Source organism: Pyrgilauda ruficollis, unplaced genomic scaffold, assembly GCF_017590135.1.
Source record: "Pyrgilauda ruficollis isolate IOZ18807 unplaced genomic scaffold, ASM1759013v1 scaffold120, whole genome shotgun sequence".
NCBI lineage: Eukaryota > Metazoa > Chordata > Aves > Passeriformes > Passeridae > Pyrgilauda > Pyrgilauda ruficollis.
The window spans coordinates 365,648-383,527 of record NW_024510322.1 but is presented as its reverse complement, the minus strand read 5'-3'; the positions used below and the strand labels follow the sequence as shown (position 1 = coordinate 383,527).

Sequence of the window (17,880 nt, the reverse complement as noted above, 5' to 3'; positions counted from 1 at the left end):
TGAAACTTAAGTTTCTTTCTAAACTTCTTTGTTGTTGTGGTTAAGTGCACACGCTGTTAGAGGGGAAGGATACTCGGTGTGGACTAGGGCTCACAGGCTCCACTCTGTGTTGCCGAGCAAGGTATTATAACGTGGGGGTAATGGTAACATGGTGTTTTTCAGAAAGACTTCGGAGTAGTTATGCCTCAGTCAGTCCCCAGTAGTTGTTCCTTGCTGATTCTGTCACTATGAGAAACATAACTATTCCTGCTTGTAATTTTTCTTTAGTTTTCGTGCAAGAATCAGTTTATTTTTCTGGGAGCCAGGCTTCAACCACCTACAATAAAGAGTGGAGGGTTTTTTTATATAACACTTAGACATTACATGCTTAATTAAGGCATCTCTGCATACCTTATTAAATGGCACCCTGAATACAATGAGAATCAGAGTGATAATGTGCTGATTGGTTGCCATTAATTCCAAGGGACTATGTGAAATATTTGAGTAATTGAGATATTGATGGCTTCTGTTGCACATACTTCAGTAGTGAACTGAAGAGTACTTTATGTCTTACAGTTGATTACTCTGATTTCCTTCTCAGCACCTTTTTTCTACTCAACATTTACATAATGCAGAAAATTACATCCTTTGCCACTTAGTGAGGTGTGTTCTGAATTCATGTGCGTTCTTTTCTCTTTCCCAGATATTTTAAAAGGTAATCTTCTTTTGGTTTCCAAATTGTCCTTCAAACTCTTTTTTCCAAGAGGTTTCATGCTATTAGGTGGGAAATAGTAATAAACCACAGGTTGCTTTCAAAGTCTATAAAGGCAATTTTTTTTAAAAGCTGCATTGCTGCAGAAAGGTGTAACAACTTGTTCATTATGCCTGTTTATTTTGTAATGAAAATGGCTGGTGCATTAATGTAGCTTTTAAGAGCAATATCCATTTCTTTTTCAGGAGAAGGCTTAAGAATATTTATCTTGGAATCTTCTAGAAAACCCTGCTCATTTGTGTAATACCTTTTTAAAACAGCTAGCCAGATGGATCCAGGCAACGCTTGTGCATGTCACATATGTCTAACGCCTTTCCTTCTCCTGGGACCAAACTGCATTACATCATATTTTATGATTACAAGACAGAATTTTGGTGGAACTTAGCCATGTGGTTGAGTCATCTGTTCTCTTCAGTTTTGGGAGGATTATACTAGCATCTTCAAAAGACTGTTAAATTTATTGTCTTTTTTAACCCATAAAATTTGGAAACCTTCTGCTGTCTCTGGCAATGAAAACTATTCTCATTTTCAGCTTATTTATATAATCCTGTGCAGTTATTAACTGAATCTGGTAAAGATGCTGTTACAGGATGAAAAAAAGGATGTTTGCATTTTATTCTGGGTTTTCTGTCTCATGAGATGGAAAGGAACCCCTAAGATATGTGATGTGGATTCCTAAAAGAAACCAAAAAAGCAACAAAAGGACATTCTTTGCATTTTTGTCATGACTCATAAAGCTCTTAGGCATTATCTCTTCTTCCATGAAGACTTAAAACCTGTTACAAATCCTTGCTCTCCCTTTTCTCCTCCACCCTTTCACATGAATTATTGAAAAGCATGGTTTGAAAAAAGATGAGAATTACTTCACCACTGACTGGCCATTTGCTCCTGAGAACATGTCTGAATTCAGCAGTTACTCAAAGTTGTTCTTGTGTTACTCCAGAGAATCCAGCATAGCCCTGGTGTGCAGTCTCAGGCTTTGAAATGTGTTTAGAGTAAACTGATCCTGATGGGGAGCATGGCTAGGGATATTGGTCAGGTCAGTCTTGCTTGTAAGCATCAAGGGGAAAATGTTTTATAAGATTTATGATGCTACTAGGGATTTCTCTCTCTCATGTCAGCCCTTGTAAGAACTGTGATGAAATGGTTATAGCTGTATCAGGGATGTTTTTGGTGATGGAAAAGGGGCTGGTAGCACAGCCAGCCCACTCAGTTTTCCGGGGGTTGTGTGCTCTTTCTCCAGAGAAACTCTGGGGAGTGGACTGCTCTTCAGGATTCTGAGCTTTGGTCACCATTTTATTATGGGTTTTTCATTTTCCCCAGTAGCTTTGTACTGTGGAAGCTGAAAATCTCTATGTTGTTGAGCTGGTGAGCTCTATTACAGCAAATGAGGGCAGATCTTGTGAAGAAATCAGAATATAAACTAGACAGCCTGCAGTAGGGTGACTTGATACAGCAGCAACTGTATTCCTTAGAGGGGAAGGACAGACAAACCATTTATCTTGATAACAGGAGAGTATCTTGATGATTGTGACATCCAACTATAGTCCAGTCTAGGACTAATTAGTAGGAGCCAAGTGAATGTTTAATTAAAACAAAAAAGCAGAGGGCTGTTTATAGCTCTTGCATTTGGTGAGTTGCAGGGTATCCAAATTAGCAAAAGCACTGTGGTGAAAGGACTGAGTGTTCTAGTAAATCACATATTATTGATAAGAATATTCAAATGAGGACAGGTTGTTGATGTGCAGATCAGTCCATCAGTGCTGAGCTGTGGTAGTTGTACCAGGTTGATAATTCAATCACTGATCAAATACGCAAGAGTTAAACCCCCAGCACTGCTGGGGCAGCCAAAACTGAGTTTCCAGGAGCTGCCTGGAGAAAGGTGTGCAAGCTATGGCTCTGATCAGGTGAAAGGCAAGGCCACCCATGCCTGCTGAACAGAAGACTTGTGCATGTCATTATTCCTGCCTGTAGAGAAATGGAACTCCTTCTTCAGATGAGGCCTAAGGAAAGAACCAGGGTGAGTGCCTGCTTGTTTTCTCTCTCCTTTTGCTTCAGGCCTGGCATGTGTGGGCAGTTGATGTTCTGCATACAGAGTCTGATGCATAAAAGTCTTGTCTGATTCTCAGTGCATGTGATGTGGAGGATAAACAACGTGGGAAGATGCGGTGGTGTGAAATCTCACATGTTCTTCACTGGCAGCTGAAGTGGATTTTATTTTCATGCAAAACAATTGCTTTCTTTTCCCCATGACTCTTGGATTTATCCCTCATTGCAGTCATGGAAGTAAAAGCAGCTAAGCTTAGCTTGCTTCTTTAATATTTGATTTTGGAAACTGACAAATATTAGGTCTAGAGGTCAATTCACAGCACTAACTGATCTCAGGAAGATCAGACAGAGAGTGAAACTTTTTTTGCCTTCTTATGTAGTCATGAAGTACTTTTGGAGACTGAGTTGAGTCCTTGAAGACTCCAAACAAAATAATTTCTTGGAACAGGGATTTGTCTCTATGCTTGCACTGTGTTTTGTTTGGCTTTGTCATGGGTTTCAGAATAGAAGGCTATAATCCCGTAACAGTGGTTATGTCCTTTACAAGAATGACAAAATCAACTATAAATAGACTGTTTTTCTACTCTGAATAGTTTTGAAATGTTAATACATATTTTGTTATGAATTTGGAAATTGTATTGCTTCCTACAATGGCATGCCAGTAGGTGTAAAAATATTGTGAAGTGTTTTTAAAAATATCTAAGATCACTTCTGGCACTTGTGGAGGAGATTAAGATGGTGAAGGTTAGTCAAGCAGTGAACTTAGTCTTGCTAATAGAGGGGGGAAAAGGTAGCAACTTTCATTGTGAGCTGAAATTTCATGTAGGCATTTGTAATACAAACACAAAGTGCCATGGTGGTTTGTACCTTATGAACACAGCGCAGTACATCTTACATCAGTTCTGGACAGTTTTCTGTTTGGTGTTTAATTTTTTTCTTATCTGCAGCCTTTGTGTCTGTATTCCCCTTTGTGGAATAATTGGGAGGAAAACCAGGTAGCAGCTCTAAAACATCATGAAAATCAGCCTATTGTGCAGAAGTGGCAAGATAAGCAATGTTTTGAGAGGTTTAGCAACAGACAGGAGGAAAGATGGAGCCATAGGTCTAAAGTGCCAGTACATGATGGATGTCCTTTTGACCATCAGAAATCAAAAAGATCCATCAAGTACCTGCATTCTCTAAGTTTACTAATCAACAGAAACTGGAGCATGCTTCTAAAAATCTAGGTAGACATAGTCAGCTCAGATACCCAAAAGAAGTTGTAGAATCATGGAGTGTGCTGATTTGGAATGCACCCATCAGGACCATTGAGTCCAGGTCCCAGCCCTGCACAGGATGCCCCAAGAGTCACACCATGTGCCTAAGAGCATTGTCCAAATGCTTCTTGAACTCTCTCAGGCTGGTACTGTGGCCGCTGCCCTGGGGACCCTGTTCCAGTGCCCAAACACCCTCTGGATGAGGAAACTTTTCCTGATATTCTAAACCTCCCCTGACACAACTTTAGGCCACTCCCTTGGATGCTGTCACTGGTCACCAAGGAGCAGAGATCAGTGCCTGCCTGCCCCTCCTCTTCCTCTCATGAGAGAGCTGTAGCTGCAGTGAGGTCTCCCCTCATCTCCTCCAGGCTGAACAGACCAAGAGACCTCAGCCACTCCTCACACAGCTTCCCCTCCAGACCCTTCACCTCCTTTGGATGCTCACTAATGGCTTAATATGTGGAATTTACAAATCTTCCACTAAGGAAGTCGTATGTCTATGGCTTTAAATGTTGAAATCTAAGGGACTCCTCCTGTCCCTATCTAGAGCCAAGGAGTTCAGATATGTGCCTTGTTCCTTGCACTCTGGTCTTCACAGACCACTGTGTCTAACACAGTATCGAGGATTGTCAAGATCATCGACACAGTAGCTGAATAAACAATCTTTGCTTGCAGAGTTAGCATTCCCTCTGGATTTTACAGCCTACTTACCACTGGAATATACTTACCAGATAAAAGGTCATGTTAGATTATCCAGGCAATTTTACTTTGAACCTCTTAATCTCCCCCTTTTTCCCGAGTGACTGTGAGGCAGTTGTGCAGCAGAAATCCAAAACATGAAAGGTTTTATGTGAATTGCTATTTGACCTTTGTAAGTAACTAAAGTGTGTTGCTTAAGTAGTTTTTCAGTCTTAAAACTTCTTTAGAAGTGGTCTTTTTCATATGTCTCATGCTCATTATCAGTTTCTTGTTTATATATGATTTTATATTTAAGGGTAAAGAAAATTTGAGGATGCTTGGATAGCCATTTGACAAGTGTGGTCATTTTTAAGTCTGTGTTTTGACACCCCATGGACTTTTTTTTGAAAGGAAGAGCTCCCATGTGTCCAGCAGTAATCAGTAGTTTGTTAGATATATTTTAGTTTTAGTACCATTATTGAGTAATTTCAAGACAAGAACAGCCATCCGAGTTCTCTGTAGCTCAGATCTTTAGAACTTTGAGAAAAGACAGAACAATGTGAGATGGTCACTTCAAACAGAATAGATTTAACGTCTTTATTTTTAGAAAGTCCCCTGTGTTTTTTCCTGTGCTAAGATAAACATTGTTTAATTTATACAAATATACACAATTAATTCTTGGCTTTACTTTCTTCTGTCTTACTGAGAGTGATTGTTTGCATGTGGTGTGCTTACTGCTACGTCCTTTACTATCTGAAAATAAAGATAAATCTTCAGTTGCTGTACTGATGATGTGTGAGATGATAAACAATGGACAGTAGCTGGACTTACTGCCAGTGCTCTGGCTGTATGTTACTAATGATTTAGATGTACTTTTTCTTGTTTTGTTCTAATGCTTTGCATGATGTGAGCTTTTTGCTCATTACTTTTCCTTTATACTCAGTGGAATGAAATGGCTTATGTGAAAACATCAGTAATTGTTTAAAAGAAAAGAGAATACCTGATGTACCTAAACGTAACATTAGCAGGAAATGCTGCTGTTCCTCAAATTCAAAGATTGATTTATCTCTTAAGAAAAGGCTGAAAAGTAGTATCTGGATGAAAAAAAACCATTGTGGCCTTTAGTATGAAGTGAAACAAGCGGCATGTGCGAGCTGTGTGCCTCTGAACTTGCTAGTGTGGGCCAGCTGTATTCCTTGGTCTGGGTGAGCTGTGTCACGCTCCCTTGGCCCCTTTTGCTCTCAGGCTCTTCACTCTCTTGCTGTTACAGAAATGGAGTCTTGCAGTTGAGTTAAAAAGTGGCTGCTTTTCTCTGCTTTAACTGTGTATTTCTCTTCCTGACCTTATGGCTACTCTGCATTCAAAGCCTGACTGAAACTGTGAAACTAACCACAGGGTTTTTTTAGAATAACCCAAACAACAAAGCAAACAAAAAGCAAACAAAAAATCCACTCACAAAACCCAACCAAGCCACCACCAAAACAGACAAAAAATACCGAAGAAACTTGCGTGCAAGAAATAAAAATATCTCAGCAAAACAGCAAACTTATTTCCACTTTCATTTCAAACTTATTTTGACTTTCATTGAGTGTTCTTGGAGCACAGCTCACAACCTGCTGCAAATTCCAGTCATCATTTAAGCAAAGACCACACTAACTTTTCTCCACAACTTCCCTCCCCCAACATCCCCAGTCTCCAGACTTGCAGTCTCAGATGACTATTTTAGTCAGGTCGTCTTCCCCTTCTCTCTTGGTGAAAGACCCTTTCTTTTCACAGCTTGTGGTCCCCTTCTGCCAGGAAAGTTTCTGGGCAGCCTTGCTGACTGATAGAAGTGCCCGGCTGAGTGACTTGCTGTTTCGTTACATTATTCTGGGGTTCAGCATGAAAAAATGGATTGCTTGCAAAATAATCGCTTCTTTATCTACAGAAGCTACCCAGTGAATGGGTAATTATCAAGGTTTACTGACAATCTGCCGTTAGTCTTTTGTTAGCATTCCTTGTCCATTCACTCCAACTGCTTCCTGCCTTCCCTGTCTGTTTTTATCTCTGATTCAAATGGAGTTCATGGTCTGACACAAATACGGCCTGCAGTATCAAACAGACCTCATGCAATTTGCATGGCCAGTTACCCCAGCTAGGCACCATAGCAAGAAGCAAGAGGAGGGCAGTGGACTGACGATTCTGGTTGTAAAATGTGGACAGGTTACTTCATTGCTGCCATTTCCACCTTTAAAGAATAGCATGTGTAATCTTGTGAGCTGCAAGTGTTTCATCTTCTTATGTAAATATAATTAGTGTTATTAGCCATCATTAGCCATCATGTGACTGGTGGCAACAGGCAACATGGAGGGTCAAGTGAAGCTGGAGAAGACTCGGTTGTAGCAATTAGTGACATTTAGATAGTATCACTATCAATACTTTGAAAGCCATTGTCACACTTTGCTTTTCTGACAACTTAATTAGAGGTCTAGACCTTACTTGTGGTGAAGTTAATGAGCACAGCATCTTTTGGCATGGCCTCTCAGGACGCTGCCTGGTCAGTGTGGTGTAGCAGAGGTCAGCTTGCAACGCCGCTGCGCTGTGCCTTCGCCCAGGGCGGGCTTTGGGAGCAGCAGCAACTGAAAGGAGCCCGGGAGGCAGCAGCTGCCAGCATCTGCTGAGCTCTGAATCTCCTGGGAGAAGCTGCTGCAGACTGGAATAAGCTGTTGCTGATAAGGTCAACAACATCCTGCCCTTCTGCAAGTGAGATTTCCACTCGCACCACCCAAGCTTGCCGCTGGCAAATACAATCTCTAAATTACAGATGGGAAGACCAGGAAAGGTGCAAGCTCCTTACCTACGTACCACTGGCTCCTAGGTTATACTGTTTACAGATAAGCCATTCTTTCGAGAAAAACTGTCATCTGTTGTTTTAACTTCAAGGGATGTTTTGTTTAGTGAACGCACTCAGTACAATAAGATTGTTCTTGTTTTTAAAACTCTCTTGGGAAGTCCAGCACATGTGGACTTTTGTGGATGACCTTGTGATGCAGTGGTGTTCAGTGTCTTTGCCATGCGTTTGTTTGTGACGCCAGTCTCTTAAGTATTCCTTTCCTTTTCAGACACTGAGTTGCTGAGTTTGAAATTATCAGGAATTTCAATTTGCTACTCAGCTTCCCTGCAGTTCTGATTTCAGTGCAGATAACATGACTCTGTCTCCAGTAGGTTTGCAACAATGCAAGGTCACTTAAATCATCTCCTGTAGGCTGCTTGCCAAAGATAAAGAAACTAAGTTGCTGCCAGTTAATGTTTGCTCAGGTATTTGCTCATGGAAAACGTTGTACAAGTGCTAAGTAGAACTATCACCTCTTGTTATATGTTATTTCTTGCATGATATTGCTGGTAATCTTAGACAATTGAGGCTTAATGTCCTGATATGGTGGTGATGAAAAAATGAATAGCTACTTTTTTTGAACATGTTTTGATTCCTCAGCTTCCCTTCTGGAAAGGAAATTGTTCACTGTTTGTGACAGTGAATACAATGTATAAAACAGCCAGTGCAAGCTTTAACTCTGTAAGAAAATAGGCTTTGATATGGAGGTTTCACTTTGGACTCAGAATCTGTCAACTTGTCAGCATGCTATGTGTGATCCCAAATATGATGGATTTTTACTGGATGGTTTCAGTCCCATGGCTCCGATAAGTACTTTATTAGTATCTTGCAATGATAAAATTGGAAATTGTGCACAGAGGGAGCTTACAGGAGACTCGACAGCTGCCAGTGCAATTCTGGTTGGTAACTGCTGACGAAGCTTGTGATGGAGCCATGGCTTTGAGAGCTCATCCTGATGGTGATCACTGGAGGTGGTGTGAGCACTCTGCATTGGCTTGAGCATTGCCTTTTTTAACCACTGGTCATAAACTGGTGGTGTAGATCAAGTCAATCAAGTTCTCAGCCTCACTTCATTAACACCGACCACACAGTGCCCTGTGCAGGAGTGGCTTTCCAACCTAAGCGTGGTTACCTCTGTGCTGCCAGCTCCTTTCTTGGGTTCATGAGTGTTTCAGTATGGAAAATGCTGAACTGTTACCAGGGAGGTGCTTCTGAGCAGGGCCCTACAGCACACCTTTCCATCTGAAAACTGAAAATCAAGAAGAAAAGGCATGCTTGACAGAGATGTCCAATGCCACCAGATGTTTGAGCATGCCATCCTTTCAGCTGTCAGTGTTGTATCTTAGGATTTATTAGGAATGACACATTATCTGATCCCCTGCACATTAATGGGAAAAACACCTATTTTATCAAAAAATTTGCACATCTTGAGCTTTGATTGGATTACTTTGTCTCTGCATATGTAATACTCATTATTACTTCCTGTACTGAACACTGTACACATTTTAAAAAACCAAAACAAGCAACAGACTAACTCTTCCCCCTCCCCCAAATCTGAAGAAATACTGAGTGGAGCACTGGCTGTGGTCTGTGAAGCTGAAATATGTGTTTCATCAATTTTGCATGTGTTCACAAGCCATTGTTATTGCAAAATGTTAATTGTTTGAAGGAAGGCTGTTGATAACTGTTTGGCATGCGGCCTACAGGAGTTGGGGGGGTTGTGTGTAGGTTGGGGGTGGAGGTGAAGAGAACTCCCATGTGCAGTCTTTTCTGGGATAAGATTTTTCCAAATTCATTACACATGTGTTTTTATCTTCATGCTGAGGTGCTCGGGTTTGGGGTTTTTTTGCTAGAGTGCTGCATACTCAGTTGACTAACTTGTGTATTTGCAGCAGTCTTAGCAAAAACAATCTCCAAACAAAACAAAAGAACCCCCAGCTTTATTGTTGATGAAAAGTACCTGCTTAGCCTGTGGTTTTGTTGCTCTTGTGCTATAGTCAATATATTCCTCAAGACTGTGCTGCTATTTTGTGCTAACCTTGAGTTTGAAGTGGTCTGCGTGGGTTGGCTCAGAATGTTTTGCGTAGAGACCTCTCTGACATGAAAGAAAACACTCTTTATGTTACCTGAGTGAGTGGTATAACAGAACTGAAGCTCCCCAAGGGCTGTGTGGTGGCTGGTGCCGTGCTGTTTGGATGAGATCTGAAAGCAAGGCAAGTGAGGAATCTTTAGATAGAGGGAGCAGTATGTGGCGAACAGCTGAAGGGGCAGCAGAAATGTCTGGGCAGCTTGGAAAAGTGGAATGGGAAGGTTTGGTGACTGCAGTGGAGGAAACACAGAGGGTTTATGAAGTTAAGGTCTCCAGTTCTGCTGTCCATCCTGTACTCCTGGCAGAGGAGGGCACCTCCCGTGTGTGTGTTTTCCAGGATAGACAAATGCTGGTGCTGCATGATGGGGGTCAGTTCAAGGTGGCTTCTACAGTGAACAGTAACAGGGAGTACCCATGTTTTGCATCATCCCAGCAGAAGTTACCTACCAAGTCTTTGGTGTATACTTGATGATGTGTGACTTGTGGGGTCAAAACCAGGCTAATATTACAAGAGATTCCAGAAATGTAATGTAATGCAGCAGTTACTGCCTCTGTTCAGAAATCTGGGTTTTCTGATCTGCTATGCACAGCAGTGCCTGTGCAATATTTGATTGCATGAGGCACTTTTAAGACTCCTACTGACTTAAATACCTCCTACTTTCTTGCCAAATCCTGGGTATAGTGTCTTTTTGGGTGTCATATGTATTCTCTGTCCTTTGAGATTTTTCTTCCCCTGAAGAAATGGACAGTAGGGCTCTGATCCCATATTGAAATGGATTTTTGAGAGTCTATTATGTGCCATTTATTTTATTAGCGGTACCTTTAACTTTTGGAATGCATAGCTGGTCTTTGAGCACAATGTGGAAGAAAAAAACCAGTTTGATCCTATCAGAGGAATATTTTAGCAACAGTTGATGCCTGCATACTTGTTTCTTCTGTGTGAACAGATTTGTGTATAATTTAATTTCAAAAAACAAGGTCTGTAAATAGTTTTTTGTAGCTTGCATAAAATTAACATTTCACCTACAATTACAATGATGACACTTTACTGATGCCTTAGAATGGAGTCTTTATTGCTTTAATGAAAAATCAACAACTTTATGTGAGCAATAGAGTGTGATGGCTTTGAAACATCTTAGGTAGGACACAGATATTTTAGTTTATAAATAAGTATAACTCTGCTGTGTGATGATAAAGAGAAACTGCATGTATTCTTTTGTTTTCCAGGAGCAAAACAAAGTTTCAGGTACAGTAGTGTAATGGATGTTAAACATGCAATTGCAAGAACAAATATAAGTGGATTTAGGTATGTGGCAATCTCTAAAATTACTCATTCCTTTAACATCTCTTGAGTCACAATGCTTGAAAGAAGAAACACTAATTAGATATAGAACTGAAAACAGGAATCCAAATGACTGCCAAATACAGATCTAGCCTAGCCACCAGCCTCTACCACATTCCTCTAAGCAGGAAAAGGAATTAATTCTCCAGCTGTGTGAAAAATAAAGAAATGTACCTTGATAGTCTTTCCTTGACAATGAGATACATCTGATACTACTGATTGTGTTTTCAGGGTCTCTTAATGGCTTGTCCAAGTTCAAGTATGAGGGAATCTTTTTAGCTGTACAGATTAGTAGGCAACAGTTTTTAGTTGAGGACTCATTAAGTCTTTCCTTAATTGTGTTTGTGTGTGAGTGTTCATTTTAGGATACCAGAAAGAATATGGTTGAATACTACAGTAAAGATGAGTTAAAGAAACTGTTCTTGTAAAAGAGTGATTCCATATGTAATAAAATGGTTTACTGTTATCATAAACATTGCTCTGCACCATCTGCATCACTTTCAGAATACTCCAGGGTTCTCCATTCAATATCTGAATATCTCCTCAGTGTAGCTTCCACACTACATAAATACTGAGGGGTAATTTGGGACACAGCTGTGTTAATTCCTATTTGGTCTGGGATTTTAATGATAGTATAATTATAGATGAATACAGTTACCACATAAGCTTCTCAAAGGGGCAACTGACACTTTATCTCAGATATTTCTTAAATACGGGAGTCATTATTTGTGTGCTTACTTGCTTGTATCATAACACTGAATATTGGATTATATGTCAATAATAATTTAATAGCTGACTATCAAAGGAATATTCATGAAACTGCTTCTTGAAGATGTGGCTCTTGAAGATTTTGTACTCTAAGGCTGAATGTTTTTCTGAAAGCCGTTCTGCCAAGGATTTTCAGCAGGCCTTAATCTTAACATTTTCCTGCAGTCTATTCAATTTTATATTTCAAAAGTAAATTGGTGATTTCAGGTAGTATTGCATTGGATATGTGTGTAGATCAAGGTGAATTCATCAAATAGCCTGTATTTAAATATCTTAGGTGACTGAATAATAAAAAAGCTCAGAAACAGGTCAAACTCCAAAACAAAAGACGTACTGTCAAATAGAGAGTGTTAACTTTAAAGTTTTTTATTTACAAGTAAGATGCATTTTTTTAAACATCTGCTTTTAATAACAGGCTGCCTTTAAAGCATGAAATTCCCCAAATGCAGAATAGGCAATAAGTCTCATTTTGGGTGGAGCCTGCTGCTTGGCTGGCCACTCATTGTCATGGAGGCTAAATATTGCTTAGAGAAACAAATGTTTTTGCTGATGTAATTAGTGGTCCAGAGTCTATAGAAATTAATTGCAGTGCCATAAGAATAGACCATTACCTGCTGGATGTGCACTGACCCACCATTCACTGTCATAACAGAGTGCAGTTCTTCTGTCTGCATGCCACTTCTTGGACAGAGCTGCCATTCATACTCTTGGTTCCAGGTGGTGCTCTTCCAACTTGTCTGCTCTCCTGCACATACTGCACTCTCCCTAATGGTTCTTTTAATTTGTTTTTTAAATGACTTTTAACCTGGAACACATTCCTCCTGTTCCTCCTGTTTTTCAGGGTGTGAACCACCTGTGGGGTTAGTTCATATAAGGGTGCACATCATACACTTTTCCTCTCAAGCCCAGACAGAGACATGTCAAAGGAAAAAAGTCTGTATAGAGGATCAGGGCAAGGTGTTGAGGGGCAGGGTGGAGTGGTTTTTTAATTGTTTTTTATTAAGTATTTCTCAAGATATTAGCATGGATTCAGTAATTCCAGAAGTTGTGTACAAATCAAGTGCTTATGAACAGACTGTCGTGCTGGAGATGAGCTGACTGATGTTGACCCTCCTGAGTGTAGCTACCTAACACTGCTTCAAATACAGCTTTTAATTGCACCAGATTCTTTTCCTGGAGACTGAACACTGTTGTTAGTCCAGTGGTGTGCAACTTTCGACTCCTTTTCCAGAGCTCATTATGCTGTGATCACATGGAATACAGAAGGTTAACAGTCCTATGTTTTCTTAGGATCTTGCTAGATTCTACTTGGAAGTCTTTTAGAGGAAATAGGCCATTGTCCTGATCATTCAGAGGAGGAGGGAGAGTCATCAAGTTGGGAAGTCATGTCCTGTTCTTGATTCAGCTGCTGATCAAAAAGATTTAGTGGATTAGGTTTGGAAAGATCTGAAAGTAGGGTGGTTTTCTTTCAGTAGCACTGTGTGAGTGGTTTGTTTGTTTGTTTTAAAGACCAACACAGGATAAAAAATTCAACAAAGCTAGCTGCAGTCTGCAAAGGGCAGTCTCTTAAGCTGTTAACCTCTACAAAATGTGAGCTGGGAAAAGCCTTTAAAATGGAAAGTTTTGGCTGGTTTGGGTTGTTAGGGTGGGGTCTAGATAAGATGAGGCATCTCATTGCTTATCCATGTGATGTATGTAATGAAGGTCCAAGGGGCCGGTACAGCTCTGAAATGGAAACCAGGACTGGAAAAATAAAGAAGAATGTTTGAAAATACAGTAAGAAAATATGGTATTTTTTTTCCTGCACTACTCATCTATGGAGTTTCCAAGTTGCAGTTCATCTTCAGTCATCACTTAGGCCCTGGCTTAAGCCATCAAATCCTTGGGAACCTCTGCTGCACAGCTTGCAGATTACTTTTACGCAGCTTTGTCTGTGCCATTTCTTTGGGTTGGGCTTTTGTTTAAGCTTTCAGTGGTGATAAATGCATGCCGGATCATTCTGGAGAGCCTGTACACAAAGCTGGTACTGATAATATTTCTCCTTTCTTTTCCTTTTACTCAGACCAACGAGTGGAATAAGAATGATGATCGGCTGCTGCAGGCGGTGGAGAATGGAGACCCTGAGAAAGTGGCTTCACTGCTGGGTAAAAAGGGAGCCAGTGCCACCAAACAAGACAGTGAGGGCAAAACTGCGTAAGTCCAACCAAAACCTGTGATTTAACTCGTGGAAAACCCCAGCCCTAGAAGTTTGCCACTTCTGTGATTTAAAAAACAGATACTATCCTGAAAATGAAGGTTTCTTTTTCTTCTGAAGCACAACACATTCTGCAAGTCTTGATTTGTAATTCTACCTTTAAAATGCCATTTCAAAACCATAAACCCATTGAGGTAACTTGAAGGTTAACAAACTACTGGATGGAGTGGGATCCTTTAAGGACAGGGTGTTTTCAAATTTCATGGCACGCTGCACATTGCACACTCCAAAAGGTATTAATCTTTGGGGATATTTTTTCCCATGGACATTACTTTAATAGGACAGAAATTAAGATATATTTTCATGGGTTTGACTGAACTGAAACTATGGTGACAGTTTTAAAAACCTGCAGATGCTAAGGATTTGCCAAGTGCTCCTTGTTTTGAGTGAAGTGTGCTAATGAAAGTTTTGTGTAAACGAGATTCCTTTTGATATATATATTTCATATCTGTCTTCTGTTCTTCTCTTGTTCTCCTGCAAACATTCTGAATTGTGGAAGATAAAAGATTTCACAAAGAAAACTACAGCCAAAAGATTGCTATCCTTGTACTCTTCTCTGTATGGTGCAGAAAGATGATTCAGTGGATAAGTGAGAAATAGGTGTCCTGTGACAGAACCAAAACCTTGATAAAATTCTGGATAGATGTGGACAAGGGAGGACTTGGAAGGGCAGCACAAAGCAGTTTATACCAAACTCTAAGTTCTGATAAATTACCTCTGGATTACATTTATTGAGTCATACTCTGCTTCTTTCTTGGTCTGGTTCAATTTCCTACATCTGCTCTATTTCTACTCTGCATCTGAGTGAGCTGAGTGATGGATTGACTCATAATAACCTGCAATTTCTTACTGCAGAAGTCCGAGTCATCAATTACGTCAAGTGGGCTTTCTCCTCCATACTTTAATAGGTTTTTAATTTTTAAAAGTTGCACACGTATGTTTTTCTTTTGGCCATTGAATCTTCAGAATTACAGCTGTATTTAGCATTTCATGGTTTTACAATCAACATAACTTCAGACCTTAATTCTTAAGATTTTCCTAAACTGCACTCTGTATACAGTGTATCCTGTGTAACACCTACTTTGCAAGTTTCATGTATAAATTGACACTACAGATTTTTCTAGAGAACCACCCAAGACTGAATTTGTCAGTATCTCTTAACTCTAAGAATGTAGCTAGGTATTGGTGCAACAATTTTTGAGCTTTACATGGTTACAATTAAAAAAAAAAATCCTGTTGTCATTCTTTGTTCCATCCTTGTTGTCAGTAAGCATATATTTCTATGAATGATGGTGTTACTAATAATGCAGTTGCAAATACTTCTTTCAATTGCTTGGAACAAATGTGAGTTAGTGCTATAAAGATCTCTGCTGCTTCTTGTTCTGTATTCTCATTTGACTGTCATTCACTTTTAAAATTTTTTCTGTGTTGTGGTTTAAAGGCAGCTTGAGAGAGAAGAGAGAAAAGCAGCGTTGCTGTGATGCAGAAATACAGCATGTCAAGTCTCATTCTGTTTCCAGTGCTTTGGGAAATTTAGCAGACCTGCTCAGGTTATTTCTCTCTATATTTTAAAAGATAGAGACTGACAGGTGTGGAAGCAATGACACTAACCTGGAGAGACATAGCTACCAAAGGTGGCCCAGAAATGTTCTCCAGCATGTCTCATTAATATTGGGCTCTGTCTTGTTTGTGTTTTTATTACTCCAGAGTAGTTTTTTGGTGTATACAAAATGGAGTTCAGCCATCATTTGTGCAACATCTCCTACATTTGCAGTATGATGCCAGCGCTTCATTCCTGCTGTGTGTCTGGGTGCCTGACACAGCTATTTTTGCCTGGCCTCAGAACCTCTGCTTAGGGGAGTAGATCCTTCTGCAGCCCAGCACTGAGGTCTGTTGGAGGATGGTGCTGGTTTGTTGGCTACCCCACCTGTAACATCAGCAACTCCTGTGCTGGGAAATCACGATCTGCACAGGGCTTTTTGGGAGAGCTGCCCACCCTTGTGCTCAGATTTCACAAAATCACATAATGGTTTGGATTAGAAGAGATCTTAGAGATCATCTCATTCCAAGCCCTCTACCATGGGCAGGGGCACACACACGTGGCCACGTTGCTCAAAGACCAGTCCAACCAAGCCTTGAACACTTCAGGAATGGTTCTTCCACAACCTCTCTGTGCAATCTCTTACAGTGCCTCACCTCTTTCACAGTAAAGGATTTCTTATTATTACCTCATTTAAATCCACCCTTTATCAGTTTGAAGCCGTTCACTTTGTCCTATCTCTGTATGCACTTGTAAAAGGTCTCTCTCCAGCTTTATTGTAGGCTCCGTCAAAGGTACTGGAAGGTGCTCGAAGGTCTCCCCAGAGCCTCCTCCCATGAGCCTTGCACATGGAAAATAAGGCAGTGATTGGTGACAGCCACCATGGCTTCAATAAAGGCAAATAATGGCTGACAAATTTGTTGGCCCTCTGCAGCTGGGTCAGAGCTGTGGGGCATGAGGGAAGAGCAACATCACCTGCCTGGACTTGTGCAGAACACTTGACACTGTCCTGCACAACACTCCTGTTTGCAGCCTGGAGAGACATGGGATAGACCAGTGCTCCCTCTCATGAGGGCAGAGTAGAGAGGCAGAATCACCTTCCTTGACCTGCTGCCCACAGAATGGTTTTTGATGCAGAGCAGGGTATGATTTCTGGGCTGTGAGCTGCCATTGTCAGCTCATGTCCAGCCTCTTGTCCACCAGCACCCCCAAGTCCTTCTTGGCAGGGCTGTTCTGGGTCTGTTCATGCCCAGCCTATGTTTGTGCTTGGGTTTGCCCTGACCAGGTGCAGGACCATCACTTGGCCTTGTTGAGCCTCATGAGGCTCATGTGGTTACACTTTAGGAAGTTGTCTGCAGTGCCATCTGGGAAGGAAGCTCTTTGGATGAGTGTTCTATTGATCCCTGTGAGTATATATTGATGTGTTTGTTTACTTAGTTAGGATGAAGCTGACTAACCAGAAGAACGTGGTGGATTCAGTTATGTAACAGAGTGCATAATGTGATTAAAGACTTTGGAATGTGCTTGAAAGCAAAAAGGAGAAACAATTACACATTGCAATACAGGTTTGTTAGCTCCATCATTGTCTGTACCCTTGTGACATGTTTCTTTTAAGACTTTTCTTTCTCAGTCTTTTTGTTAACAACCCTACAAACAAAATTTTCAGTGCTGTCCAGATTTTTGAGATATAGTCATATAGTTCATTAGTTTAAACAGAAGGTGGAGAGGAAAATTTTTCATGCTTAGAGAGGTACTTTTAAGTTTTTATTTTATAATTAGATGACTTCCTATTATAAAATGCTTGAACTGAAAGGAACAGAGACCAGAACCAAGAATTCTTTATTAGTCCTGTTGTGTACAGTATGTATCATCCCACTGAGTCCTGCTACGATATGCTCGAGCTTTGGCTCAGTTTTGGATATTACCTCCTAAATTTCCTCTTGGTTTCCTCTTTAGTCCCTACCACTTAGGTCCTTTATTTTGTGACTTGTCAACATGCAGTAAAATGGAGGTGATTAAAATAATGACGTCTAGGTACCTCATTAATTTAAGGTATCTAGTATTAAGGTAGACATTTCTTAGAGATACTATTTACAAATTTTCATTAGGAGGTTTAACTCCTCAGCAGTGTCTCTTTAAAAAAAGGTACTTAATAAAGACCTTGTCAGAGTAATGAAATTATAGTTTTTTAAGACTTGCTTGACTTTCCACACCGTCACCCTGCCTTTGACTAAGTTCTTTCTATAAACAATAAATCACTTTTAAGGCCATGGAGCAAATC

At 40.4% G+C, this 17,880-nt stretch overlaps 1 protein-coding gene across 5 annotated transcripts in view; it reads left to right on the top strand.

Moving 5' to 3' along the window:
* Positions 1 to 17,880, top strand: part of RAI14 (retinoic acid induced 14) — an 85,891-nt gene that overhangs the window by 34,567 nt on the left and 33,444 nt on the right. For all 5 annotated transcript variants that reach the window (XM_041490196.1, XM_041490199.1, XM_041490195.1 and 2 more), the window contains one exon: positions 13,868 to 13,998. In XM_041490196.1, the coding sequence (XP_041346130.1) occupies positions 13,868 to 13,998 (131 nt within the window). The remainder of the gene's footprint in view (positions 1 to 13,867; positions 13,999 to 17,880) is intronic.